Here is a 26,434-nt window from a genome sequence, read left to right as displayed (position 1 = left end):
GTTGAGGCAAGAGAATAGCTTAAGTCCAAGAGTTGGAGTTTGCTGTGAGCTGTGAAGCCACAGCACTCTACTGAAGGCAACATAGTGAGACTGTCTCAACAAAAAAGGGGGGGAGGGGAATGTAAAATGGAATAACCCCTTAGGAAGTTTGTCAAGCTCATGACCTATGGCCTACTATTCTATTCTCAGGTATTTACTCTAGGGAAATTAAAACACACGTTCATAAAAATACTTGTACGGTACAAGCTTTACTAACAATAGCCAAAGACCGTAAACAATCACTCAGCCACCAACGGGTGAATAAATAAAACTATACCGGCGGGCTGTATTGTAGTATAGCCACGCATTCAGCAATAAAAAACATGTTAAGTCTGGAAACATTGACAAATCTCAGAAAGACTTTGTCGAGCAATAGAAGTCAGACACAGGAGACAATCTATTCCACGTTCCCATTTATATAAAATTCAAGGACAGACAAAACTCATCTATAGTGACAGAAATCTAAACAGCACAAAATTCCACTCGAATAATTCCAAGTTCCCAAACTTCCTCAGCCCCTTCTAAAGCCTCCACCGTGAATGATCCCCGCCAATAGTGGATCGTTGGCAACTCCGAAAGCTCTGGGTTCAGCAGCCAGGGCAGAAGCCGCGCTTCGAAAGGGTGGGGCACACGTCTCGGGCCAATCCTCTGGTCTTCAGCTGCCAGTACTAAACATGGCGGCGCCCACCCAAGCCGTGGTGGCGGGGGTGGTGACTAAGTCCCAGTCACGTGACAGCGCGCAACAGACGTGCGTCAGCTCACTTCTATTTTTTTTTTAAATCCTCCACAGAATTTTATTTGCTAATTACATACAACATAAAGCTCACCAAAGTCAGCTCACTTCTAAATGCCCACTTTTAGATTAACCAATGAACCCGAGTCGTAAGGCACGCCCTCTTCCCTCTCTCCACCAATAGAGTTTCGGTGCCTCCCGAACAATCCAATCACCACTTCCGCCTCCCTTGAATGAAAAGGCAGCGGTCCAGTGGGCAGAACCACAATCGGAAGCAGGAGGCAGAAGCGTGGCAGGTTCTATCTGGGCGCGCGGCGGCGAACTGGAGTTGGGCGGCTCTTCTTCTCAGCACGCGAGGACGAGCGGGGAACCAGGTAAGCGGCGGGTCCCGGGCGCGGGACGGTGATGCTAAGATCTCTGACCTGAAGACGAACAGGCGAGGGCAGATGGCGGGGGTTTAGAGGAAGAGTGAGAAGAGAGGCCGCAGGACGAAGTCGGGCAGGGCGGTTGGGGAGTGTGGCGCGCTCTGGGCTGACCGTTGGGCCCTAGGGCGCATGCGCAAGGGGTGGGTCGGCCGTTGGCGCGCGGGGCTGGGTGCTCGCTTCCGGGAGGGTCTGTCATGGCCGCTCTCGGGCCGACCCCGACTGGGAAGCTGAAAGTGTGTCTGTTCGAGTAAACCCATTCCCAAGTAGCCTAGCGCCATTTGGGGAGAGATTCGAGCAAGGGGCACTCGGGGCCTAGTGCCGTAGTGGAGGAACTTAGCTTCTCCGAGCCCGAGGGCATTCCTCTCCCTCCCTCTTGTTCTTACTCGACGTTTAGGGAATTCAGGTTCTAGAGATTTAGGGGGAAAAAAACCTTTGGGAAATAGGAGGCCCCAGAAGAGAACAGAGTCCGGGGCAGAATGCCGGTCTTGGGACACGTAGGGAACAATGCGTCCGCGTGGACTGGATTGCCGCTTATCCCGATGTCAGCTTTTCAGTTTATCGGCTCCGGAGGCCTCTGCCGTCGTGGCCACTCCTGGTCGGGGCAGACCCCGCCAGATCCTCTCTTCTGATCTAATTTATTTTGAGGTTTTAGGTCCTGAGCAGCCACTTCTGGAAAATGTTTGTGCCTTAACAGTTTGCCCCCAAATTTGTATCCTCACCAACACAAAGCAACTTATTTTAAATACACCATTTCCTCTTGGGCAGATTTAGGGTACAGAATTGATGATTTGGGCTGTTTTCTATCTACCCATAGGTCCCCAAGGGGGACGGCCCAGCCCCGTGGAGTGTCCTACCCGCTCCTTCCCTACTTAGCCTCAGCCATCGGGTTTCTTCTTATTTTGGTAACTGGTTTTACCTGCTTTGGTTTTGGTCTTAATCTTCCAGTCTATCTGTGGAGTACATTACAGTACTCTTGGGTAAATCCTGATTGAGTCACTAGACTCAGAAACTTATTCAGTGATTACCTATTGTTTAGCAAATTAAGTACGGATGTCCTGGGTCTGACCAGTTCATCCAGCTTTGTCTTCTTTCTCTGCTTCAACCAGTGAATTCTGTTCTTCACACCTAGAAAGAGTCTGGTGGGGTTTTGGGGGGGAAGGGGGGTTTGTTTTGAGACAAAGTTTCACTTTGTCACTCTGGGTAGAGTGCCATGGTGTCACAGCTCGCACACCAAGCAACCTCAAACTCTTGGGCTTAAGTGATTCTCTTGCCTCAGCCTCCCTAGTAGCTGGGACTACAGGTGCTTGTCACATCGCCCGGCTTTTTTTTTTTTTTGGCTGGGGGATCCGGGGCTGGATTCAAACCCGCCAGCTCCGGTGTATGTGGCTGAGCTACAGGCACCGAGCAGAGTCTGGTGTTTTTTGGGGCTGATCTTTGGCTCTTGTTTCCCTGCAGCTTGGGAAATGACCCTCTCCTATCTTTGCCTGTCTGGATCATCTTGGCTAGTTTGGTGGCCCTATTTCAAGAGTCATATAAAGAGACATGCTAAACTCTGCCCGAAGGTCTTGATTCTGGTTCCATTCATTCAGCAGTTCCTATGGAGTGTTTATCTGCTGTGTGCTGGTTCATGTTCTAGATACAGGGCAGGGCTGACTGGAGGGGTGCTTCTTCAGTGGGGGCTGCAGGAAAGTGCCCTTCTAGAGCAAAGGAGGCCTTAAAAGAAGTTTTTTTTGTTTTTTTGTTTTTTGAGACAGTTTCAGTTATGTCGCCCTCGGTAGAGTTCTGTGGTGTCACAGCTCACAGCAACCTTAAACTCTTGGGGTTAAGCGATTCTGTTGCCTCAGTCTCCCAAGCAACTGGGACTACAGGCACCCACCACAATGCCTGGCCATTTTTTGGTTCTAGTTCTCATTGTTTGGTAGGCTCTGGGCTGGATTCGAACCCGCCAGCCCCCGTGTATGCATCTGGCGCCCTAGCCACTGAACTACAGGCGCCGAACCCTTGAAAGAATTTTATTCTGAGCACAGTTGGAGCCAATGGAGGGTTTTGGAAAGAGCAGTAATACTCTGTGACTTAACTTCTGTAGGCTCCCTCTGGCTACTATGGGAGAGGGTGGGGTATCGTAACAAGGAGACCAGTGAGGAGGCTATTGGCTTAATCCAGGCAAGGGATGATGGTGCCAAATGTCCAACTGATAAGCAAAATGGGGTGTACTTGTAAGATGGAATACTAGGTGAGCATAAAAGGAGTGAAGTTCTGACTTGTGCTGTGTGATGTAGTTGAACCTTGAAAATATGCTGAGTGAAAAAAGCTAAGTAGAAAAAGCCACATATTATTATAAGATACCATTTATGTGAAATATCCAGGATTTTTTTTTCTTTTGTGTTTTTCCCCCTCTATTTCCTTTGTAATGCCCTTTCAATGGGCAAATCCACAGAAACAAAGTAGACTAGAGCTTGCCAAGGTGAGGGGAATGGGGGATGATGAATAAAGGGTACAGAGGCTCTCATTTATTTTGCAGTGATGGAATATTCTAAAACTGACAGCGGTAATGATTGTACATGTCTATGACTATACCAAAAGCCACTGAATTATATACTTTAAGTGGTGAGTTGTATAGCGTGTGAATATCAGTAAAACTGTTACAGTAGCTGGGACTACAGGTGCCCACCACAATACCCAGATGTTTTTTTTTTTAAGAGTCGGGGGCTCAGGCTGGTCTCAAACTAATGAGCTCAAGCAGTCCACCCACCTTGGCCTCCCAGGTGCTAGATGTGAGCCACTGCACCCGTCTGGTTCTAGATTTTTTTTTTGAGACACTCCCTATGTTGCCCTCGGTGGAGTGCTGTAGCATTACAGCTCACAGCAACCTCTAGCTCCTTAGGCTTAAGCAATTCTCTTGCCTCAGCCTCCCAAGTAGCTGGGATTACAGGCGCCCAGCTATTTTTTGTTGCAATTGTTGTTTAGCTGGCCCAGGCCGGGTTCGAACCCACCAGCCTCAGTGTATGTGGCTGGCGCTATAACCACTATGCTATGAGCACCAAGCCCGGTTCTAGACTTTTTAAATAAAGGAAGGTGATGGCAGCCTGGCGCCAGCATGGTAGCATGGGTGAGAAGTGGCCAGAGGGACTTTATGGGATTCACTGGCTAATGGACAGGGATATTGAGAAGAGAGAATACAGGCCAGGCATGGTGGCTCACACCTGTAATCCTAACCCTCTGGAAGGACAAGGTGGATGGACTGCCTGAGCCCAGGAGTTTGAGTTTGAGGTTGCTGTGAGCTATGATGACACCACAGTATTCTACCCAAGGTGACAGGGTGAGACTTTGTCTCAAAAAAAATAACAATAATATAGAGTCTTTGAGTGTGAACAGAATGGCTCTAGGGCAGTGGTTCTCAACCTTCCTGATGCCACAATGTATTTTCATTGTTAAAAAGGGGTCACGACCCACAGGTTGAGGGTTAGGGGATTAGCTCAGGATAGGTGTGCTACAGCCTGCCAAAATGGCATCTCCTGTGGGGCTGTCCCCTCAATTAAAAAAAAATTTTTTTTTTTAAACTATAAAGAGATCAGAATGGAACTGCTGTCTGAGGTATGGGAAGCAGGCATTTTGAATTCATCTTCCAAGGTCCCCCAAGGATGTTGGAGGAGGCATCTGATAACTGGGTCTTGAGTTGAGGGGAGAGGTTGACACTAAAGACTCCACTTTTGGGAGGCAGCAGCTTAGAGGTGGTTAAGGCCTGGGTCTGGATGAAGTCAACAGAGAAATGGGTCAGAAATCAAGCCCAGGACACCCAGAGGGTAGCTTTAGCCCTTCTGCCTCCTAGACCAGAGACTGGGGTTGGGGATGAAGGACAAAAGATAAGTGTTCTCACCTTTGAGTCTCTTGTACCCAGCAGGCATTTGGTATGCATTGGATTAAATAAAGCCAGAAGGTGAGCAGGCTTTGCATTATTTCCATTTACCATCCCAGTTTTGTTTTATTGGCTTAGGCCCAAAGGGAGGCTTTTTATAAGAGCATTTAATTATTCCCCCGAGCAAACGATAGATAGCTGGACAAGCTCGGTGGGCAGATACCACTTGCTCCATCACAAACTCAGTTCTCTTCAGCTTCCTGGCAGCCATGCCTCCTAGTCTCTGGGTTCTTGGGGACTGATGAGGAGGGATATTCTTTGGGCTCACTGGTCTGAGGATGTTCATTACAGCCCAGACTTGAATGTTGAAAAGGAGGCATTTGTGCAAAGACCTAGGAGCAGAACATGTCTGGTGGTGGCAGTGGGGTTCAGCTGCTTGGGGTGAGGCTCCATGAGTTTCAGCTGTTGAATAAGGCTGAAGTGGACAGGGGCCAAGCTGGGAGGGTTGAGGGCTGTGGTGAGAAGTTGAGAGCCATGAGAAGCCCTTGGAGTGCAGGGCGTTGATGGTGGGGTGGTAGAGGAAGGTGGGGGTGCTACAGTTAGAGCTGAGGGGAAGAGACCAGAGTGTTGTGGAGCCACAGCATCTGATTCCTGTGCCTGCATGCAGGGCTTTTCTCTCCTCTGTTCTCAGCATCATGGCAGAGCAGGATGTAGAAAACGAACTTTTGGATTATGAGGAAGATGAAGAACCCCAGGCTCCCCCAGAGAGCACTCCAGCTCCTCCTAAGAAAGACGTCAAGGGATCCTATGTTTCCATCCATAGCTCTGGCTTCCGGGACTTTCTGCTGAAGCCAGAGCTTCTGAGGGCCATTGTGGACTGTGGCTTTGAGCATCCGTCTGAGGGTATGCCTCCCTGGTTGTTCCCCTACCCAACCCATGTCCTCTCACCAAGACCAGCTGTGGCTGCCCAGAACAGTGCTGTGTCTGGTCTGCCCAGTGAGTCAGGGTGCTCATTGTGGCCTGTGGTGGCATGGTATTAGATGTTGACCAGGCAAACACCCTAACCCAGCAGGTGTCAGTGGCCTGGTCCTGGAGTTGGCCTCTTGTAACTATCCCTGATGTGGTTCCTGAGCCACCTGGGGAGGAGCCTACACAGAGGGTGCATCCAGTTCCCGGTTACTCACATTCTCTTTCTCTTGCAGTCCAGCACGAGTGCATTCCACAGGCCATCCTGGGCATGGACGTCCTGTGCCAGGCCAAGTCTGGGATGGGCAAGACAGCAGTTTTTGTGCTGGCCACTCTACAGCAGATCGAGCCTGTCAACGGACAGGTGGGTAGACTTACCCCCTCTCTTGGGGGAGGAAGCAGGAGCCACAGCACCTCGTGGTGACAGTTCCTGATCCTACATTCTCTTTGTGGACAGAAGTATAGTATATATAGAAGTAAAATTAAGTATAGCATTTGGTTGTAACAAAAATCAGGAAAGGAGGGGAGAAGGAGAGGTATAAAAACTTTACTTATTGGGTACAGTGAACACAGACTGGGCAGTGGGCATACTAAAAGCCCCGACATAAGCATTATAAAAGGTATCTGTGTAACAAAAACATCCATATCCCTTTAATATTTTGAAATTTTTAAAAAATCAGAAAAATACTGATAAGCTGGAGCTAAAAAAACACCTCACAATTCCAGAAATGTTGCTATTAGTTTAGTATGTACTTTCCTAAATAGTTATCTACAAAAGTAGAGTCACATTGACTACAGTTGTCACTTTCTTCTTGTCGATGGGTCCTGGCTGTCTTCTGTTGTTAATGTCATGTTCCGCTCCTGGGATAACTAACTTAAGTGAATTCCTGTGTTTTGCTCTTAAGAATCACACTGGGATTGACATCCTTGTTGGTGTATGTACCCTTGTTTTCTTAGGGCAAATCATTAAGGATGAGGATTTGGTGGGTGGCTGGCATGTGTTCACAGTGTTTGGTGTTGTGGGCAGGGATCGCTTGAGAATGGAGACTCGGGAAGCTGTTCAGGAGTGTGGGGTCCATGTTACCAGGGTGGGCTGGATCTAACTGTTGCTTAGGCCATTTTCTGTTCCTGGCCTCATTGTAGGTCCTTCTGTCAGGAGATGAGGCCTCAGGAGCTGTGAGAGGGTGTCAGGAGTGAGGGGTGGGGAAGGGCTGGGAAGGTGAAGGGGAAGTTGGACCAGGCCTTCAAGTGGTCCACAGTGTGGGGAGCAGAATGTGGTGGGTGTCGTTGCTGAGGGGGGATGGATGGATGTGGCCACCAAGGGAAGGGAGCACCAATGTGAGCTCTGGCACAGGAAGGTTTAGTGCCCTGTCTTAAAGGCTTCTTTCCTGCCACTTCACAGGTGACAGTCTTGGTCATGTGCCATACAAGGGAGCTGGCCTTCCAGATCAGCAAGGAATATGAGCGCTTCTCCAAGTACATGCCCAGTGTCAAGGTGAGTCCCTCACACTGGGGCAGGCTGGGTGCTGTGTGGTCTTCTGTAGTTTCCTTGGCTTTGGCTCTGGCCCCAGTTCTGGTCCTGCCAGCATTTACCAAGTTTGGCGGCAACAGCTATTTCTGAGGTTTGTGGTAGTTTATGTTCCTTAAAAGCCAGATGAATTATGCATGACTCTCTGGGGCCTGTGGAAGTTCCATTGTGGGGCTGCCTTTCCCTGGAGCCTTGCAGGCTCTCAGTCCTCCTCTGTTCTGAGGTGCCAGTGCTGGCTGTTGGGTACAGGGTGTAGGGGTAGGCAGTTGGGCCTGTACTGTCAGGGCCATGGATGGGGAGCCAGCATAGAGTAGGGTGTGAACATACAGCCCCCAGACAGGTGGAAGCCACTTCTTCTGCATTCCCATAGGTGTCTGTCTTCTTTGGTGGCCTCTCCATCAAGAAAGATGAAGAAGTATTGAAGAAAAACTGTCCCCATGTTGTGGTGGGGACCCCAGGCCGGATCCTGGCCCTTGTGCGGAATAGGAGCCTCAACCTGAAGAATGTGAAGCACTTTGTGCTGGACGAGTGTGACAAGATGCTGGAACAGCTGGGTGAGTGTCTCTGCTGGGCCTGTGGGGCTACCCAGGCCCACCCAGCATACCTTCCCCTCCCTATACAGCCCAACTTCAGAGCCAACATCTAGGTGGCCCTGACTGAGCAGGCCGAAGGCTCCCTGAGTGTGTCTTGTGGGTGGCTGACACATAGGTCTCCTGAAAATGATTCTAGGGAACTGTCTAGTGTTAGCAGAGTGGGATATGCTGCTTCTGAGCCTAAGCTGAATAGGATCACAGGGCCCACATGAGCCAGTGTCCCTGCCTGGACATAAAGGTGCACAAACATGTACCTATAGGAGTATCGTGGGTTAGTTTTAGGCCTCTGCCTGCCCTCAGTGAGCCCCGACAGGGCCAATGGGAGATGGGCTTGTGTCCTGGGAGGTAGCTACAGCTCTTACCCCAGCGGCTATCTCTGCCTCAGGCTCCCCTCCCTGAAGTGCGGCTCGAGGCGCACGGCACGGCTGCTCCGCACTGGCAGCGTGTAAGTGGATTGCAGCTCCTCCGGCGCCTGCGCTGGCTTGTCCCCTGAGTCCAGCCCCTCAGGCACCTGGGACTCGCCCCTCCCTTCTCTCCCGCGTCATGGCGCCACTGGCTCCCTGGCACAGGTCCGGAGGGGTCTGGGTCTGGTCTGGGGTGGGGGTCCTGGTCCAGCAGATACTCATGTCCATCTGTTTCTTGCCCTCCCCTCCCAGACATGCGGCGGGATGTGCAGGAGATCTTCCGCCTGACGCCCCACGAGAAGCAGTGCATGATGTTCAGTGCCACTCTGAGCAAGGAGATCCGCCCTGTCTGCAGGAAGTTCATGCAGGATGTAAGTAGGGCAGGGCCCTGGCCCACCCACAGTAGTGGAGACCTCAGCACAGCAGCTTCAGCCTTCCCAAAGGGCATGGGGCCACCCACATTGCCCACATGGCACAAAGGATCCTGGGAGGCTGGTGAGCCTCCTTCCTTCCCCTTAGTCTTGTCAAACTGGGAGTCCAGCTTGGTCCGTATGTGAGTAAGATCAGAGCTGATTCCAGCTTTTGGTAGGTAGCATGAGCTTTTACTGAGATTGGGTGCTACAGGCCCTTGGGGATGCATCACACAAAAGGAATTCTCTTTGGAAGGTTCTGTCTGGGCAGCCAAGATGCCCAAAAGTGAGTCTTACTTGCCCTTCCTCACCTCCCTCCCCCCACAGCCAATGGAGGTGTTTGTGGATGATGAGACCAAGCTCACACTGCATGGACTACAGCAGTACTACGTCAAGCTCAAGGACAGTGAGAAGAACCGCAAACTCTTTGATCTCTTGGATGTGCTAGAGTTTAACCAGGTGATGCTTCTGTTGGCTGGCCTTTCCCAGAGTTCTGGGCCTTGGTGGGGCTGCTGGGCCTTGGGGGACTCTGGCCCTGACTGCCATTCCTCTTTCCAGGTGGTCATCTTTGTCAAGTCTGTACAGCGCTGCATGGCCCTGGCCCAGCTCCTCGTAGAACAGAACTTCCCAGCCATTGCCATCCACCGGGGCATGGCCCAGGAGGAGCGGTGAGTGCACGCTGCCCACGACAGCCACAGGGAGCACCACCCAGGAACCCAGTATCTGATGGCCTCCACTTGTTTCTCCTGCACCCCAGCCTGTCACGCTATCAGCAGTTCAAGGATTTCCAGCGGCGGATCCTGGTGGCCACCAATCTGTTTGGCCGAGGGATGGATATTGAGCGAGTCAACATCGTCTTCAACTATGACATGCCTGAGGACTCTGACACCTACCTGCACCGGGTGAGTGGTCCCACAGGGTGCCCCCTTCCTGGGATGGTGGTGGGGTAGGGCCCCAGTAGGCTGTCCCTCACGTCTTGGATGGTATCTGTGGCCTGATTCTGATGCTGTCTTCCTGCAGGTGGCCCGGGCGGGTCGCTTTGGCACTAAAGGCCTGGCCATCACTTTTGTGTCTGACGAGAATGATGCCAAAATACTCAATGATGTTCAGGACCGGTTTGAGGTGAATGTGGCAGAACTTCCAGAGGAAATTGATATCTCCACATACAGTAAGTGGCTTGGGCAGGGCAGGGATCTGGAGTATGGGGCAGAGAACCCCTCCTGGGCTCCTATGCTCACGGGCCTCCCCCATGTGTCTTGCAGTTGAGCAAAGCCGGTAACCACATGCCTCGACGGCCTGGAGCTGCCCAAGTGCTGCTTCATGTCTTCTTCACACCAGATGGGTCTCTCTTTTTATTGTTCAAAAGCTGTAGATTTGTGTAAGAATAAATTTTTATTATGGAAGCTTGGCTCCCATCCCATCTTTTCTTGGTCATCTGTCCGCATTTCATGGACACCAGAAGCCTGGCCAGTAAACCCCCACCAACAAGCAAGGCCACTTTCTGTAAGCATGTGTTATTTAATTTTAAGTATCAACATCGAAAGATTCATACAGATACAAACATAGTACACAATGTCCACAACCTTCAAAACAGTGAGAACCTGCTGTCCTCTGGCAGGCAGGCCTCTGTACCGTGAGTCTTAGGCAGGGGCCCTGCCCTCTGGCCTCTGACATTAGTCTTAGCTTAAGAGAGAAATTGAATCCCAGTGCCTTGGCCTCTCTCGTTCCATGGCAAAGACAGATAAGAGGAAGCCAGGCTAGGGCAAGAGCTCTCAGTCTGTCCAACTGTACTGGCCACACGTACCAGGGTGATGGGCTGCAGCCCTGGGTCAGTGTCTTTCCACCCCGGGGAATCAGCTGGAAGTAGGACTGGTGGTACTGACTTTCCACGTCACTGGGTGTTCTGGGGTTTGGTGCCAGAGTACAGCTAACCCCCTTTGTACAAGGGTGGCCTCAAGAAGAGAGGGTGGAGGGAGCAGAGTAGAAGAGAAAAAGATAGTCTTCGGCATGTGCAAAAGCTGCTGAGGCCACAGGAGCTGTTACTTCAGCCAGAACCATGGATTCACATGCCAGACTCGGACGCCCTGAGGGCCTGGAGACAAAGTAAGCCTGTGAGGCCTGAGCCCTGCCAAGGGGCCTTCCTGAAATCCCCTGGCCCAGGCACAGTCCCTTACCCGAGTTGTCTGATTGTGGCTTGTGTTAGACGAGGAGGAGGCGAACTCCGAGTACTTGTTCCCAGCCACTAGGCAGGCCCACTTCCCGTATTCCTCCCGCACCTGTGTCCCAGAGAGCAGGTCAGGGAAGAGGAAGGAGCAGGCCCCAGGCCCTCCCTGCCTGGATATGCCCCAGCTGTGGCCCACCTTCCTGTTGAGCAGGCAATGCAGCACATAGAGGAAGAGGCCCTGCAGGCAGTTGAGGATGGTGAAGATGTAGGCCCACAGCCAGTTCTCCTTTTCGAAGATAAACAGGCCGAAGACCCAGGTGCAGCCCAACACAAAAAGCTGGGCGATGGCAGTGATGGTCAGCACCCTGTGGGGAGGGCAGTTGCAGTGTAGGGGCCCTGCCTCACCACCAGCTGTGCCTCTCACCTTTCCTGCCCCTCTTCTCACCTGGCCTTTTTTAATTTCTTCATGTCTGGATTGATTTCAGAAAACTTCTGGGTGAGCTTCCAGATGGTAGTCACAAAGATGACAGCATTGCACTGGATATGGAGCATAGATGGTGGGTTAGAGGAGAAAAATGGTTCTAGCAGGGCTCAGTAGGGGGCCCTGCTGCTGAGGCTCTGGGTAGGGGCTGGGCAGTTACCGAAATGATGAAGATCAGGGGTCCCAGGAAGCTCCAGAGAAAGCCATGCTTCAAGCCCAACCAGCAGCTGAAAGGGAAGGGAAGGGTCCCATAAGTGCCCCAGGAGGCCCACAACCAAACTATAGGGCAGCAGGGCAATGACTGTGACGCTACCCTTGTGCCCTGGCCTGGACCCGGCCCTCCCCTCATCCTCAACTCACAAGCTAGGGCGGCCGTAGCCCTCATTATGGGAAGCCACAGAAATGGCCACTGAGATGGCCACGATGGATAGGGGCACACCATAGCCAATCAGGCAGAGCCAGCGCGTGCTGAGGCTCTGGCCTTGGAACACCCGCACCACGAGGAAGTAGAGCTCCAGTCCTTCGAGGCTCATCCAGCAGAAGGCGGCCAGGAAGCAGTAGTGCAGAAGCCCGGCCACCAGGCGGCAGCGCAGCCCCACCTGCAGGGCGGGGGTGGAGAGGCAGGGCCACATCAGCACAGGACTGGGAACGCGCTGCCAGAGCCTGTGTGCCGGGCCTGGAGGTGGAGTGGGCAGGGCCACGGGCTGAGGGCTGGGCGGGCTGAGTGGGGGAAGGCTTCCAGGACCCGGCCCTGACGAAGCCCACAGGTGGGGATGAGCCGTCCGGTCGTGGCCGTGCGCTCCCAAAGCCAGTTCTCCTTAAAGAGGCACATCACCTCGGTAGCAGCGACAGGCTAAGTACCTCCAATGTCCGCCTCCTCTACCAAGTCTGAAAGTAGGTGGGGCTAGCCTCCTGGACCTCTTTGACTTAGTGCTCAGGTGAGGATGAGAGAGCCTTACCTCTCCACCTTCATTCTCTATGCCGGCCAAAAAGATGGCGGAGCCCACGAAGAGGCAGATGCAGAGGTGCAGGTGTATGGTGGTGCGTGAGCCCTGGATGGGCCGCACCAGCAGGAAGGTAAGAATGCACAGCAGCAGACAGACCAACGAGAGTGCCAGTCCCACCTTGGTGATCATGGCCAGCTTCCAATCCTAGGGGCAGGACAGGGTGGGCTGGGTTTTGTTAGGACCTTGAGGCCTTCCTGCCATCCTTGGGGTCCTGCTTTACCAAAACCCCCAATAAATAGCCCACCCCTCTGACCTCCTCCCTTGTTCTGCCCACACCTGGGCACAACTATCAGCTGATAGGTGTAGGATAAGGACCTCATGTTTTTCTTTTTTTTTTTTTTAGAGAGAGTCTCATTTTGTCACCCTCTGTAGAGTGCAGTGATGTCACAGCTCACAGCAACCTTGGGCTTAGGCGATTGTCTTGCCTCAACCTCCCGAGTAGCTGGGACTATAGGCTCCCACCACAACACGTGGCTATTTTTTGTTGCAGTTTGACTGGGGCCGGGTTTGAACCCCCTTTCCTTGGTATATGGGGCCAGTGCCCTACTCACTGAGCCACAGGCGCCACTCGACTTCACGTTTTTCTGTTGTTTTTTTTCTTTTTGAGACAGGGTCTCCCTCTGTTGCCAAGCTGAAGTGCAGTGGTGCAATTCACTGCAGCTTCAAACTCCCTGACTTTGATGATCCTCCCACCTTGGTTTCCAGAGTAGCTGAGAATATAGTCGTGAACCACCACACCTTGCTAATTTTTAATTTTTTTTTATAGAGATGGGGGTCTTGCTATGTTGCCCACACTGATGTTGAACTCCTGGCCTCAAATGATCCTCCTGCCACAGCCTCCCAAAACACTAGGATTATAATGTGAGCCACCACACCTGGCCAGGATCTCACACTTTGGTGATTGCTGGGCCTTTGGACTGGGCCACCAGTCTTCCCAACTCTGCCTAGCTAATTCCAGTTATCCAACATGGCCTAACTTATCTATGAATCCTACTGAGGCCACATACAGAAAGTTGTGCTCCCTCGGAATGTTCTACATGGGAGCTTTTAAAGATTCAGACAGAAAGAGGGGCACTGGCTGCAGCAAGGCCTGCAATACTAGGCCTCGCCATTTAGTTGATGGGTTTTAGAAAAGGGGTCTGGGACCATCTGAACTGTGCAACCATGTAGACATATTTGAACAACCAGATGGACCATACCATGGAGAACCACCTGACTGTCTGGTCACCTGTGGGCTCTTAAGAATGGCCCCCAGCTGCTAACCTGCACATCATAGTGTGCCATGAGGATGGCAAAGCTGCTCAGGTGGTGGCATTGGCAGGTGGTGGTGTTATTCTGGCTGCCCATCTTCTGGCAGCCCATGGTGGCCCAGTGCCCACTTCCATTGCTGTTTCTCTTCCAAAAGGCACAGATGAGCTCTTGATGCTTCTGCTTAGGCATCTCCTGTGGGCAGATGGGGGCGGTCTGAGACGTTGGCCTGGAGCCCATTCTTGGGTCCTGGGCTTGGACTGAGCTCGAGGAGGACTGCTTTTGACTGGGCGAATATTTACTAAGCGACTATTTTGTCTAGCAGTTTTAGGGACACAGCAGTAAACAGGGTCCAACACAAGTCTCTGCAATTGTGGGGCAGACACGCAAATGGGGGATAGGGCACAGACAATAAATCATAAACCTAATAGTAACTTAGATAGTGTGTTAGTAACAGTTGCGAGGGGAAAAAAGATGAAATGGTGTAAGTGAAAGGTGAGGAATGAATACAAGCTTTTGGGTGGGGGGGTTTTAGAGATAGGCTATTGCTCTGTCTCCTAGTCTGGAGTATAATGGCATCATCATAGCTCACTGCAGCCTTCAACTGCTGGGTTTAGGTGATCCTCTTGCCTCAGCCTCCCAACAAGCTGGGACCATAGGTGTGCACTGCCACATTCAGCTAATTTAAATTTTTTTTGCAGTAATGGGTCTTGTAGTGTTGCCCAGGCTAGTCTCAAACTCCTGGCCTCAAGAGCTCCTCCCCTCTCAGCTTCCCAAAGTGCTGGGATTACAGGCATGAGCCACTATGCCCAGCCTGGGTCATCATTTTAAATAAGGTCCGAAAAGGCCCAAATGAAAAGGCTGGATAAGATAAAGGACTGAGTCACGTCAGGGAAGAGCATCCCAGGCAGAGGGCACACAGCAAGTGCAAAGGCCCTGAGGTGTGTTGAGGAAGGCGCAGAATGTGGTCAGATGGGAAATGGAGAGAAAAGAAGAAAGCTGCTGAGATCTTGGCTCTGAGGTGATCTGGAGGGTGGATTCCCTCCTGAGGGCTCACCAAGTGGGTGAAGGCAAAAGTGATGGGAGAGGCCAGTTTCTCAGTGTTGGTGTTGCTAAGAAAGACAGAGTTCACGGCTGAGAGGAGGTGGACCTGGGCGCCACTGACAGGTCTTTCATAGTTCAATTCCAGCTGGGCTTGCTTCTCAGGGTCCAGATCCAAAGAGGCATTGGCCAGCAGTTTTGCCAGGTTCTTGCTGGAGAAGATGCCAGCCACAGTGGGGCCTGAGGGATAAACACACCCGTGGCTTCTTCCCATCCTCCCTCCCAAGATGTCCCAGTTCAAACTCGGCCAGTCCCCCACAATGCCTGGCGTCCCTCCTGATGGCATAGTTTGTAGTTGTCTCATAATCCAAACCTCACCCTGGCCCCATCCCAGCTTCTCCTTCCCCTTCATCTCCCAAACACCCTTCTCTAGACAGATGCTGTTACCTGAGTCCCTGGCTCCAGCTGCTACAGCCCAGTTCAGCAGCATCCGTGCATGGCTCTGGCCCATGGTGACATTCTTGACCCCCTTCTCCTGGATTAGCAGGGACAGCTCTGAGGGGAGAGGAGCAGCAATTGGGGACACTAGATACAGGTGGGGGCCTGGGGCTAGGGCAGGATGAGGCCTCACCTGTGTTCGAAGGAGAACAGTAGGTGAAAGGCCCTTGAGGCATGGTCTTGGCCAAGGCCCTCAGCACTTCTTCAAGGGTGAAGAGCAGCCAGGTGACTATGTAGTGCCGTTCGTGTGGGGCCAGGTTCTCCATGTCCCCAGGGGCTTCTATTAGCTCGTCCACCAACCTGATGAAGTTCTGAAAGTGATGGGTAGAGAAGCCACTGGGTCATTGGACCACAGGGGCTTCCTGAAGGACCTGGACCTCAGCCCCCACAGGACATACTGGAGAACCACAGCACAAGGGAATCCTAGAGACAATGCAGTGGCCAGAAAAAAAGTGTGGGGATGTGGTCCCCTGTGCACTCGGGAGTCACCCCAGTGCTCAACACCAACCCTGATTGGGCACAGGCTGCCTTCCATGCTCTGTTCTAGTTTCTCACTGTCTTGCAATTAACACACAGCTGAAGCACCTCTAACATGTAAAATGGGCATCTACAGTAAGTGGTGTGAGTATATTGTGCGCATGTGTGTCTCTGACCTGAGGCCCCTGCTTACGTTGAGCACTCTCTCTAGCCACACTGAAGCATCTCCCAGCACTCTCTTCACTGTCTCAGGGTCCTGACCTTACCTGGATGGTGTCTTTGTCTGTGTCTTTACCCAGCTTCTGGACTTCGTTGAAGAAGTGGGAAAGAGCCTGGGGAGAGGGATGAGAACGTCAGAAAACTTTGAGGGTGGGTGCTTCCAGTTGCAGAGGAGTTTCCTGGCCTCTGGTCCCTGCTGGAGCCACTCACCTGGCTATTGACACCCAGGGGCAAGGTCAAATTGGCAAAGGGTAACTCTGTGGGAAACAGGACAGCCATTAGGCATGTGAGTGTGTACATGTATTGGAGTGGGGGTTTGTAAGGTCAGGTCAGAACATACCTTCACAGACAGGGCTCTTTTGGCTGGTCGGGACCCCAGCTTTTGGCTTCCAGCCCGGGCGGCAGTGGCATGTGTATGATCCCACTGTGTTGACACAGACAGCAGACTTGTGGCACAAATGCTGCCTGGAGCTGCACTCATCCATATCTGGAGGCCCAAAGAAGGGAGTTAGGCTTTGTCCCAGCCCAGAGAGGCGGCCCCTCTCTTGTATAAGCCCCCACTGCACTCTTCTCAGTGATAGTGCACCCCTTGGAGTGGCAGAAGCTAGGTTGTGGCAGGTGTGGAGAGGCCTGAGCACAGCAGGTGGGCCCTGTCCAGATGTGCAACGTGGAAATACTGAGAGGTCTTTCTCCCAGTTAGGAATCAACTGGGAGATTCCTGTGTTCCCCCGAGGCTCCTCCTCAGCACCCAGCTGCTTCCCTGGGACCACCAGATCCTTTCACATCCAGCCTCCAAAGAATAAAACCAGGCACAGCATGCTGCCTCCAGCGTTCATTCTGCTCGGTTTATGTGGAGGCCACTGGGTGTGTGATTGGATGTTTGGCTTGAGTCTCTGGCAGTGTGGGGTCTGGACTACAGACCTTCGCAGATGGTGGTGTTTGGGCCGTTAGGAGACCCAGGAATCGGCTTCCAGCCCGGGCGGCAGCGGCACTCATAGGTGCCTACTTTGTTGAGACAGTGGGTGGAGTTGTGGCAAGGGTTTTGTCCAGAGGTACATTCATTCACGTCTGAGGACAAAGCCAGAGGGTCAAACCCTGCCCCTGACCGGCTCAGGCCTCCCCTCCCCTTACTGCACCCACTTCCCTATCTCTATACTTCCCCAGACCAAGGGCAGTTATTGCATATGCTGTCACTTGGTGACCTTCAACTTCACATTCAAAGCAATGTATGATGACCTCCCTGCAAGATGGGTACAGAAGGGACCACAGTTTCCTGTTCAGATAAGATTAAACGAGGAGGAAAACTGAGTCACAGAGGCCATACTTTCTGGCCAAATACTCTAGCCTGCACCCTCTCTGGCCGTGGCGGTGGCTCCCTTTCTCAGAATAGGAAGTGAGGCCAGGCATGGTGGCTCACACCTATAATATTAGCATTCTGGGAGGCCAAGGCCAGTGGATTGCTTGAGCTTAGGAGTTCCAGATCAGCCTGAGCAAGAGTGAGTCCCTGCCTCCACTAAAAATAGAAAAACAAAAAAAACTAGCCAGGCATTGTGGTGGGCTGCTGTAGTCCCAGCTACTCAGGAGTCTGAGGCAGGGAGGTCGCTTGAGCACAAGCACCACGGCACAATACCCAGGGCAACAGGGCAGCAAAGTGAAACTCTGCCTCAAAAAAAAAAAAACAAACAAACTGGAAGTGACACCTTTTTCCACTTGCCCGTGACAGATGAGGAAGGGGTGAGGTCTGGGGGCTCCACAAGGGAACTCCAGACCTAGAGGGTCCCGTTGCCACCTTCCTGGGAAGCAACTCCTTAGGCAGGGTATTAGCAGGTCCTTGACCTTGTGGGAAACAGGGTCTTCTCCCTCCTCCTTGGCTCCAGCCTCATGGCATCTTCCTGGGGCCTCTACCTGTGCACAGCTTCGGGTCCTCTGGTTTGAGCACAAAGCCAGGTGGGCACTGGCAGGTGTAGCTTCCCGGGGTGTTGCTGCAGATGCCATGGCTTCTACAGACTCTGGGGCTCTGCTGACACTCGTCCATGTCTGCAAGAGGAAGGGGAGGGTGAAGGATTCCTGCCACTTGGGTAGCCTTCACAGCTGGGGCCAGCCACATTTCCTGGCACAGAAGCATCAAGAAGGCACCACTGTTGCCTCCTTTTTCCAAATTCACACAGAAGCATCCTATGAAGAGATTGGTGCCCCAGAACCTCTGTTGTCCTGATGCAGCTGGCAGCAGCCTGGGGCCTGCCCAGCTGCTCTGCCTCCCAGGGCAGCTTCTGGTTGGGGCTAGGGATCCCAGCCACCTGTGACCCAGCCTCAGGATTTGAAGGAAAGTCCTGGGAACCAGATGCAGGAGAAATGCTGCATCCTTAAGTAGGGCCTTGTCTTGGCTCTCAGTGGTGTCCTTTGGGCAGATTCACCCCCGGGTGGCTGTTTGCTGGCCAACTTCTCCTGGGAGTCCTGGTGACCTGAGCAGGACAACTCTCTCCCATCCACACTAACCTGAGAGCCCAGCTCTCAGAAATTGCCTAGACCAGACCCTGAGCCAGGCCCCCTGGGACAAAGTCCAATGGGAGAGGTGGATAGTATGGGCTGACCTCCAGCCAGGCATTGCCGGGCCTTCAAAGATGCCTTCTTGTGATCCCAGTGAAGGTGTCCTGTGGATGTGTCAGAAAGTCATCTGAATCCATGTCTGACAAGGCCAGCCACGGGCAAGGGCTCAGGGCTGGAGACGGGAGCAAGAGCTGATGGGCAAGAGGTGGGAGGTGTTTCGTCTTATCCCTCAGCATTGCACTAGGGATGCAGACCTGTGGGCCCCTCCAAGTGGGCTCTGCCTGCATCTCTGTCCAGTCCAGGGTTGACCTTGGGAGAGCATCAGCCTGCAGCAGTGATCCTCCATGAGGATCTCTCTTGCTATATGGTGAAGACTGAGGCTCTTCCTTCACCTAATTCTCCAAATGTGTTTGGGGGTCGATGTTGTCCTCCCCACCTGTGGCTACAACATCCTCACAAGCCTTGGTCATCAGAGCTGCCCTCAGGATTGTGAGCAAATATTGGAAAACATTATGGCAGAGCCTTGGGTGAGGATGTTGATGGAGGCTGAGTGGCTGAAAAGGTGGCATCTTCTAGGCTGGGGACAGTGGCTCCCCCTTGAATCTCTCTCTTCCTGAATTTCCTGATGGGGTTCCCTGGTCCATAATGCTGGGGATATCAGAGAAGGTTCCAGGTATTGCCAAGCCCTGGGGGCCCTGGTAGGGGCAGGTGTCATGTAGTCAATCACTAATGATGGCTAAGAGAACAGATATTGTACTGGGACATGCCATGCCATGAACTCGTGAAATATCCTGAATGTCAACTTCCATTTTGTAATAACATGTCAGATGGACAGGGGATACACTAAACTTCCAGAAGTGTCCCCTGTGGAGGGTTCTGAGCCTTGGAGTTCATACAAGGATAGGTGACCAGATGTCTAGATAGTCCTCTAATGCCTAGAGAAAGTGGGGTGTGGAGCCGAGGGAGTGACTCCAGGTCTCCTGCCCATCATAGGCCCTATGGGCTGTGACACTCACTGGGTGGACATGTCCTCAGGTATTTCAAGGCCTAGAGTGCTGAGGCTTAAGGGAAGGGACGCAGATAGGCCCCTACTGAGCCCCTTCACAAAGCTGGGACCTCACGTGGTAGGTCCTTGTCCAAACCAGCAGGCTGCTCTCTCCAGTCACCTGCTTTGAGGTCCGTGGTGGCCTCTTTGTCCCCTCACTCTTGCATCCATGTCTATGCCCACCATGGCACACTGAGAAGGATCTATGATTGCCATGTACAGTTGTGCAGTTTGCTCACTGCACAAGGAGATGAGCAGGGGCTGAAAATCAGTCCATTCTTCATTTACCAAATGTGACTGTGTCCACTTGGAGAGAAGGAGCCTTTTTCCAATCACATGAAGATTCTATCATCTGGCCAAGCCATGTGTGTGTGGTGTGATGTCCGCCTACAGGGAGGCCCTGTGGACCAGAAGTGTGGTGGACAGAGGCCTCCTGCTGGGCTCCACTCAAGTACATGTCTCCACACATCTTCGCTCTGTGCCCCCTCTTCCCTCTCTCTGCATTCCTTTGCTCTCTGCCTTCCTGCAAGGCAGGAGGGATGGAGCCCAGACTTAGGCACTTTTCTCTCTGCAGTAGAGTGGCTTTCAAAATCTCCTTGTACCCTTGGCTCATCCTCAGCCTCATCATCATGCACCTCTGCCCCCCTCCCCTTCCTAATCTCTTCACCAACTCTCTCTCTCCAAGTGAGCCATGGCTTCCAGCTGCCCACTGCTCTCATCTGCCCCTGTGGGTGCCTGAAGCCCCTTTCCTTCCACAGCTGGTTCCCCATGGAAAGAGGGCAAAGCCTGGTGATTTGTGGAGGCATCAAGTAATACCAAGGCAGGTATGCCTGCTGTGTAGGACTGGACCCTTGCAGCTTGCTTCTAACTGCCTGCCCCAGGAATGCCCATCCTGGAGAGGGTGCATCAGATCATAATAATCACAATAAACATGCCCAACAGCTGTCACTGATAGAGCACTTTCCTTGAGCTAGTACCTGTTAAGTTCCTTTGTGATCTCATTTACATTCCAGCAATTCTATCATGATTATTCCCTTCTTACAGATGGGAAATCAGGGCACAGAGAAGTGATTTAACTTTTCCAAGGTCACACAGGCAAAGATACTTTTGTTTTGGGACTTTTTTTTTTTTTGAGATAGAGTCCCACTTTGTTGCCCAGGCTAAAGTGCCATGGCCTCAGCCTAGCTCACAGCAACTTCAAACTCCTGGGCTCAGGCGATTCTCGCCTCAGCCTCCCAAGTAGCTGGGACTATAGGCACACACCACCATGCCTGGCTAATTTTTCTATTTTTAGTAGAGATAGGGTCTCACTCTTGCTCAGATTGGTCTTGACCTCCTGATGTCAAGTGATCCTCCCACCTCAGCCTTTCCGAGTCCTAGGATTACAAGTGTGAGCCGACATACCCAGCCAAGGGACTCTTGTTTTAGCACAAAATTATAATAATATCACACCTCACATTTTAACAATGGTTTCTGAATGACTATCATACACATAGCTATCAGGATTTGGGCCCAGGCAGGTGGTCCCAGCATCTGTCTTTGACCTTTATACCACCCTGCCTTTCTGGAGTAGTAGTACAGGTACTTTCACACCTGTTCTATCTCACCCCTCAAGCACTGAAACTGTAGCCATAGCTCTGCCCCTTGGATGCTACAAGAATGGCTCTGGTGACCCCAAACCTCTAGGATGGGGAGAAGGATGATGTGGGGTGGAGCTTACCTTGACATGTGTTCTCACTCTTATTCTGGAAACTTTCAGCCCCAGAAGTGAGCCCATATCCCGGGATGCATGAGCAGTAGTAGCTCCCTTCCACATTCTGACAGTCTGCAAATTTTCCACAGTCCACTCCCCCGGGTGATGTACACTCGTTGATGTCTGGAACCAACAGGGCAAAGGTTCACCTCCCAAAAGTGTGAGTTCCCTCAGGGCCGAGACTCATCCTGACTCCCTAGCATGATGCTTGGTGCTTAGTAAGTATCTTTTGGTAAGAATCCTGTGCTGTGCTGCAGCTGGAGCAAGCCATTCCCGAAGGCCACTCAGCCAGCTCTGCTCATCCCAGTTCTCTGGCTAGCACCCTGGATTTGGACACAGTGGAAAGTGCCACAGTAGGGGATAGGCAGGAGAGTCAGCATCCCCCTCCCCAGTCTTTTTTTTTTTTTAGAGACAGAGTCACACTTTGTCGCCCTTGGTAGAGTGCTATGACATCACAGCTCACAGCAATCTCCAGCTCTTGGGCTTAGGCGATTCTCTTGCCTCAGCCTCCCAAGTAGCTGGGACTATAGGTGCCCGCCACAATGCCCAGCTATTTTTGGTTGCAGTTTGGCTGGGGCCGGGTTCGAATTCGCCACCCTTGGCATATGGGGCTGGCATAGGCACCGCCCCCCTCCCCAGTCTTAAGGGCAAACTGAGGCACAGACACCTAAGGATCCAGCTCCTTTCTCCAGAAACCCATGCCTATCCACTCCTTACCTCTCTACCTTCATATTTTTTTTCTTTCTCTTTTCCCCACCCATGATGACCATCCCAAGACCAAGGGCTACAGCCACTAACTATCACCCACGTCTCCCACTGATACTAGACAATGCCTGGTCATCTCTGATGTGCCCCTGTACTGCTTCCATGTCTGTACCATCACAAGTCCCTGTGGGGTCACTGAAGATCTCCTCCGATGAGGAACTGAATCCTGGCTTGCAGCGACAGGCAGTGGCGTTGACACACATGGCGTTTGGAGGGCACCACTGGGCACAGGCTGCAGGGGCAGAGGGCATGCTCTGAAGGTGAGGTGGATCCAGGGGCTGGGGAGAGGGGGCAACATGATCCCCATAGAAGAGGTGTTTGGGGAGGTGAGGGATGGCCTTGAGCTTCCTCTGAATGAGGTCCCTCGTTCCTTGGGCTGAGGGGTGAGGGGTGCAAGGTGGGTGGGTGTTCAGGGCCCCTTCCCTGGGCTCTGTCTGTGGACCACACAGCTCCCAGAAAACTCACCCCTAGAGTTCTGGGATTCAGCTCCTGACAGGGTCAGTAAGAAGACATACAGCACTGCAACAGAGAGGGGGCGGGGGGTCAAGAGAACCCCCAAACTGAAAAGGAGGCCTAAGGGTAACATATTTGGGCGAAGGGGTTCATTCAAAGGAAGAGTGAGCAAGTGGCACATCCCTGGACTCCAACACCCATAGCCAGAGGGTCTGTCACTCTGTGCCTCTGGGTTAGGTTTTTAGGAACTGAGGGGATGAGAAAGGGACCTTGAGCCCGGCAGGGGTCTTGGCTCAGGCTGTGGGCTGTGCAGGCAGTGGCTCAGAGGACAGACTGGAGTGGCACCAGCCCAAATCTCAGTCTGTGGGCAGTTTCCCTCACTACTGTTCTGCCCCAGTGTCCCCTTCTAAAGAATAGGGGTGGCAATGGGACCCACTTTAGTGGCACATAGGAATGAGCTCCATGAATGCTCCCAGTGCATCTGAGCTTTCACTGTCATCCTTTCTTCAGGTAAAAATGAAGGGGTTGGACAAGAACTCTCAGATGCCCCAGGCTCTATGGTGCTGCAGCCCTCACACCCTTCCTCAGGGACACAGGTGCACACACCACACCCATAACAGCTCGGCCACGTCCTGTGACCCAGTGGTGACATTTCACCCCAGGCTCCACTGGAAGACATCATGGGAGCCTGTTGGTCCCCTCCCTGCTGCTTATGCCGCTCCCAGGGCGTGTCTTGGGGGACCCTCCTCAGGTCACCAGGGGCTATGGTGGTGGGGAGCTCATTGAGGCTCACCAGAGAGAGATACACAAGGAGAGAGAAGACAGACAAGGAGACAGGTGGAGAGAAGAGAGAGAGTGATGTAGAGATGTAGTGGGGGAAAAAAGGAATTCAAAGAAGATAGGAGGAGATGGGACAGAAACAAGGGCAAGAGAAACAATGAGGAGGATGGATGGATGGGACCAGGGAAGTGAGGGAGAAGGGCTGGGTGGGTCCATCAATTCCCTGCTGGTCTGAGAATACTGGGGGTACACTGAGAACCCTAGGAATCCTAGAGCCCTGAAGCAGGGGTGTCAGGCAGTGGGACGGGGACCCGGAGGGAGGCTGGGTATGAGTCACTTCCTAGGCTGAAGGGAGGGATGACTCACCACTCAGTCGCCCACTTTGACACTGAAGAGAGCTCCCAGGGGAATTCTGGGGTGGATCATTGTGAGTAAAGTTTGGTGGTTGGGTGTTGGGGGTTGCAGAACAAAGGTTCCCTGATCGCTCAGCCCCTGTATCCAGCCTTGGTACCCCCTCAGGCTAGTGGAGGGCAGAGACCCCCCTCACACACCCACCTACACTTGCTTGCAGCCCTACCCCTTCCCCTTCCTCATGTCATCAGGATCCCTGTCTTCCTCCTCTTTGGCCACAGGGCTTGGCTGGTTCTCCCGTCCACCAGGAATCAGTTCCTCTTTATGGGACAGACCGCAAAAATGACCTTCCCATGAAGGATAGGACTTAGGCTGTTTTGTCTCCAGCTCCCATAGCCCCAATTGACTCCATTAAAGGCAGGGGCTGTGTTTATGCCCATTATACAGATGGAGAAACTGAGGCTTGGAACTCAGGGAGGAAAAAGATCCAGAAGAATCTAAGTGGACAGAGGTGAGTGAGGAAGGAGAAATTGAGGGGTTGAGGTCCCGAGGCCCTGGGTGGAAGGGCTCCTCTGTTCCCTGCCTGGGCTGAGCTGAGCTCTCCACCCCCTCCCCGAGGCTTCCTCCATCTGGGGCCTTGGAAGTTTCCCAAACGGGAGCTGGGAGAGAAATGGCTTTTCATCTGCTCCCAGTCCCATCTGGTTTGCATTGTCCGGCAGAGCCTGAGCAAGAAGATTCCTGCTTAGGAATCTGGGGTGAGGGTGGGGCAGTCACCCCTTGAATCTCCGGCTAAGGACCCCCAAGACTATTCCCCAAATCTGCCAGTGTCTTATCCAGAAGTTAATAATACTAATAATTTTAAAATCCTGTTTACTTAATTCTTACTGTGAACCACAAATAGTTTGTATACTAACTCACCCAACCCTTAAAACAAGCCTCTAAGATGGAGGCTGGTCTTGTTCCATTTTGACACTGGACGTTTGTTCCACAGGTAAGGAAAGTGAGCTCAGAGGCTGCATGACTCCACCCCCACTGACACAGCCAGGAAGGGCCTGGAGCCACCTGCAACTGCCCTCCAACCAGGTGTGCCCCACACAGCAGCCTCCTGTCCCTTGCTCTTGAGCCCAGGGGGATGCTGAGCTGACACCTGGCACTCCGGGGGCTGCCACAGGGAAGCTGTGTCCCTGTGGTTCCAGTAGAACTGGCTTCCCCATCACATGTCATTTCTTCACTCTCTTTGTTGCCCTGTTGCTCAGGCAACAAGCTACCCCGATAACCGTTAGAGCCACCATGGGTGGGGCGGGAAGGGAGGCCTGGGGGAAGTCACAACACAAGTCAAGTTCAAAACCCATGGCCTGGCAAAGTCCCTTCAACCCACAGATGAAGCCCAGCCAGGTCTACAGCAGCAAGAAGGGGGATCTCCGGGGCTGCGACTGAGACAAGGGGGTACACATTGGGGGTACCCCATAGTGAAGGGGTCCCAGCAACCAGCTTCCAGATAGCCCCTACTCTTCCACACTCTATATTAAGAGCAGCTGCCTGTAGAGACTCAATGTTCACTTTTTCCTCCCTTCCCTTACCCCATGCCTCAGTTTCCCCTCTTAAGGAGCAGCCTCCATACTGGCTACAGAGTAGTTCGGAGACCACTCCGGGTAGGGAAGCAGGCTCTGTTCAGGGTGCATGGGTGCCCAAGCACTGCCTGCCTCTGTTCCCATGTGGCCACAGGTGCCTGCCTAACGTGTGGCTTCTTCTGCCTGTCCCGGAGCCACCAGCAACACCTCCCATTTCTCAGCTGAGAACAGGGTCCTTCCAGGCTTCCTCACCCCTCCCTTCAGGCCCCAAAGTTCTTACCGAGAACGATACCGCTGCCACTGCTGCCTCCCATGGTTCCAGCTGCCGGTAGAAACGATCACGAGCAAGGGGAAGTACGGGAGGGACAGGGCTGTCCTGTATCTGCAGGCTGGGCAGCTGTGCGGGCTGTTCTGAAGCCGGGCCTTTATGAAGGAGTGGGTGGACAGCTGCTGGCACAGGGCCCTCCCCGGAACTGGCGGGGCAGCTGGAAGCCAGCAGGAAAGTGCAGTAAAAACACAGACCCAGGGGCGCTGTACACACACACACACAGACTGGCTCACGGGAATAAAGTGCAACCTGCTTCCAAATCCTCTCCCAGCTTCTCCACCACTTGAGCGTCTGACACACACTCCAGCCTGTGTGTCTTTGGGCCAGCTGCATCAGAGAAGGCACAGCCAGAGAGGCGGGGGAGTCTCATCCAGTGTTTGCTTGGCTCTGCTCTGGCACCGGTCAGGGGTGGGCGGAGGGGAGATTGGACAGAGGCCACATCAGAAATAACCCTAAGCTCCTACGTTCAGGCTCACCCTGTGCCCAGTGTTAGCACGCCTGAGTCTTCAGTACCAGCATCTCAGCTGACAGTATTTTCCCCTCCTGCTATTTAGAGACAGAGTCTCACTTTCTCGCCCTCAGTAGAGTGCTGTTGTGTCACAGCTCACAGCAACCTCCAGCTCTTGGGCTTAGGTGATTCTCTAGCCTCAGCCTCCCGAGTACCTGCAGGCGCCCACCAGAACACCCGGCTATTTTTTTGTTGCAGTTTGGCTGGGGCGGGGTTCAAACCTGCCACCCTCAGTATTTCTGAG

At 52.8% G+C, this 26,434-nt stretch overlaps 2 protein-coding genes across 9 annotated transcripts; one reads left to right on the top strand and one right to left on the bottom strand.

Annotated features, from left to right (window-relative positions):
- Positions 1 to 398: 398 nt before the first annotated feature.
- DDX39A (DExD-box helicase 39A) lies at positions 399 to 10,357 on the top strand. 2 transcript variants are annotated; one of them, XM_053583685.1, is made up of 11 exons: positions 399 to 1,146; positions 5,745 to 5,956; positions 6,256 to 6,383; positions 7,422 to 7,514; positions 7,918 to 8,101; positions 8,797 to 8,915; positions 9,282 to 9,413; positions 9,513 to 9,622; positions 9,712 to 9,856; positions 9,975 to 10,122; positions 10,217 to 10,357. In XM_053583685.1, the coding sequence occupies exons 2-11, from the start codon at positions 5,749 to 5,751 to the stop codon at positions 10,231 to 10,233; spliced, it is 1,284 nt and encodes a 427-aa protein (XP_053439660.1). In that variant the 5' UTR covers positions 399 to 1,146; positions 5,745 to 5,748; the 3' UTR covers positions 10,234 to 10,357. The 2 variants fall into 2 exon arrangements, with proteins under 2 accessions (XP_053439660.1, XP_053439659.1); XM_053583684.1 differs by having other exon boundaries at positions 401 to 1,146; positions 5,721 to 5,956.
- Positions 10,358 to 10,456: 99 nt separating this feature from the next.
- ADGRE5 (adhesion G protein-coupled receptor E5) lies at positions 10,457 to 26,062 on the bottom strand. 7 transcript variants are annotated; one of them, XM_053583677.1, is made up of 21 exons: positions 25,932 to 26,046; positions 25,635 to 25,839; positions 22,665 to 22,718; positions 22,312 to 22,431; positions 21,402 to 21,557; positions 17,995 to 18,126; positions 17,011 to 17,157; positions 16,430 to 16,576; positions 16,300 to 16,346; positions 16,137 to 16,202; positions 15,527 to 15,704; positions 15,343 to 15,450; positions 14,912 to 15,135; positions 13,870 to 14,049; positions 12,559 to 12,750; positions 11,960 to 12,198; positions 11,760 to 11,826; positions 11,564 to 11,655; positions 11,315 to 11,483; positions 11,129 to 11,230; positions 10,457 to 11,046 (listed from the first exon to the last, which is right to left on the bottom strand). In XM_053583677.1, the coding sequence occupies exons 2-21, from the start codon at positions 25,666 to 25,668 to the stop codon at positions 11,017 to 11,019; spliced, it is 2,484 nt and encodes an 827-aa protein (XP_053439652.1). In that variant the 5' UTR covers positions 25,669 to 25,839; positions 25,932 to 26,046; the 3' UTR covers positions 10,457 to 11,016. The 7 variants fall into 7 exon arrangements, with proteins under 7 accessions (XP_053439652.1, XP_053439651.1, XP_053439655.1 ...); XM_053583676.1 differs by having other exon boundaries at positions 25,635 to 26,062; XM_053583680.1 differs by lacking the exon at positions 17,011 to 17,157 and having other exon boundaries at positions 25,635 to 26,062.
- Positions 26,063 to 26,434: the final 372 nt, after the last annotated feature.

This window comes from Nycticebus coucang, chromosome 3 (genome assembly GCF_027406575.1).
Source record: "Nycticebus coucang isolate mNycCou1 chromosome 3, mNycCou1.pri, whole genome shotgun sequence".
NCBI lineage: Eukaryota > Metazoa > Chordata > Mammalia > Primates > Lorisidae > Nycticebus > Nycticebus coucang.
Note: the sequence above shows the minus strand (reverse complement) of the source record. Positions and strands in the feature narration are given on the sequence as shown.

Bases quoted from the DNA above. Each gene is read 5' to 3' on its own strand.
- ADGRE5 (XM_053583676.1), bottom strand. From the start codon at position 25,668: ATGGGAGGCAGCAGTGGCAGCGGTATCGTTCTCG. The intron at 22,719-25,634 runs GTAAGAACTTTG...TCTCTGTTGCAG, and splicing joins TGGCAGCGGTATCGTTCTCG to TGCTGTATGTCTTCTTACTG. The intron at 16,347-16,429 runs GTATGTTCTGAC...TGTTTCCCACAG, and splicing joins AAAGAGCCCTGTCTGTGAAG to AGTTACCCTTTGCCAATTTG.
- DDX39A (XM_053583685.1), top strand. From the start codon at position 5,749: ATGGCAGAGCAGGATGTAGAAAACGAACTTTTGGATTATGAGGAAGAT. The intron at 6,384-7,421 runs GTGGGTAGACTT...GCCACTTCACAG, and splicing joins TCGAGCCTGTCAACGGACAG to GTGACAGTCTTGGTCATGTG. The intron at 9,857-9,974 runs GTGAGTGGTCCC...GTCTTCCTGCAG, and splicing joins CTGACACCTACCTGCACCGG to GTGGCCCGGGCGGGTCGCTT.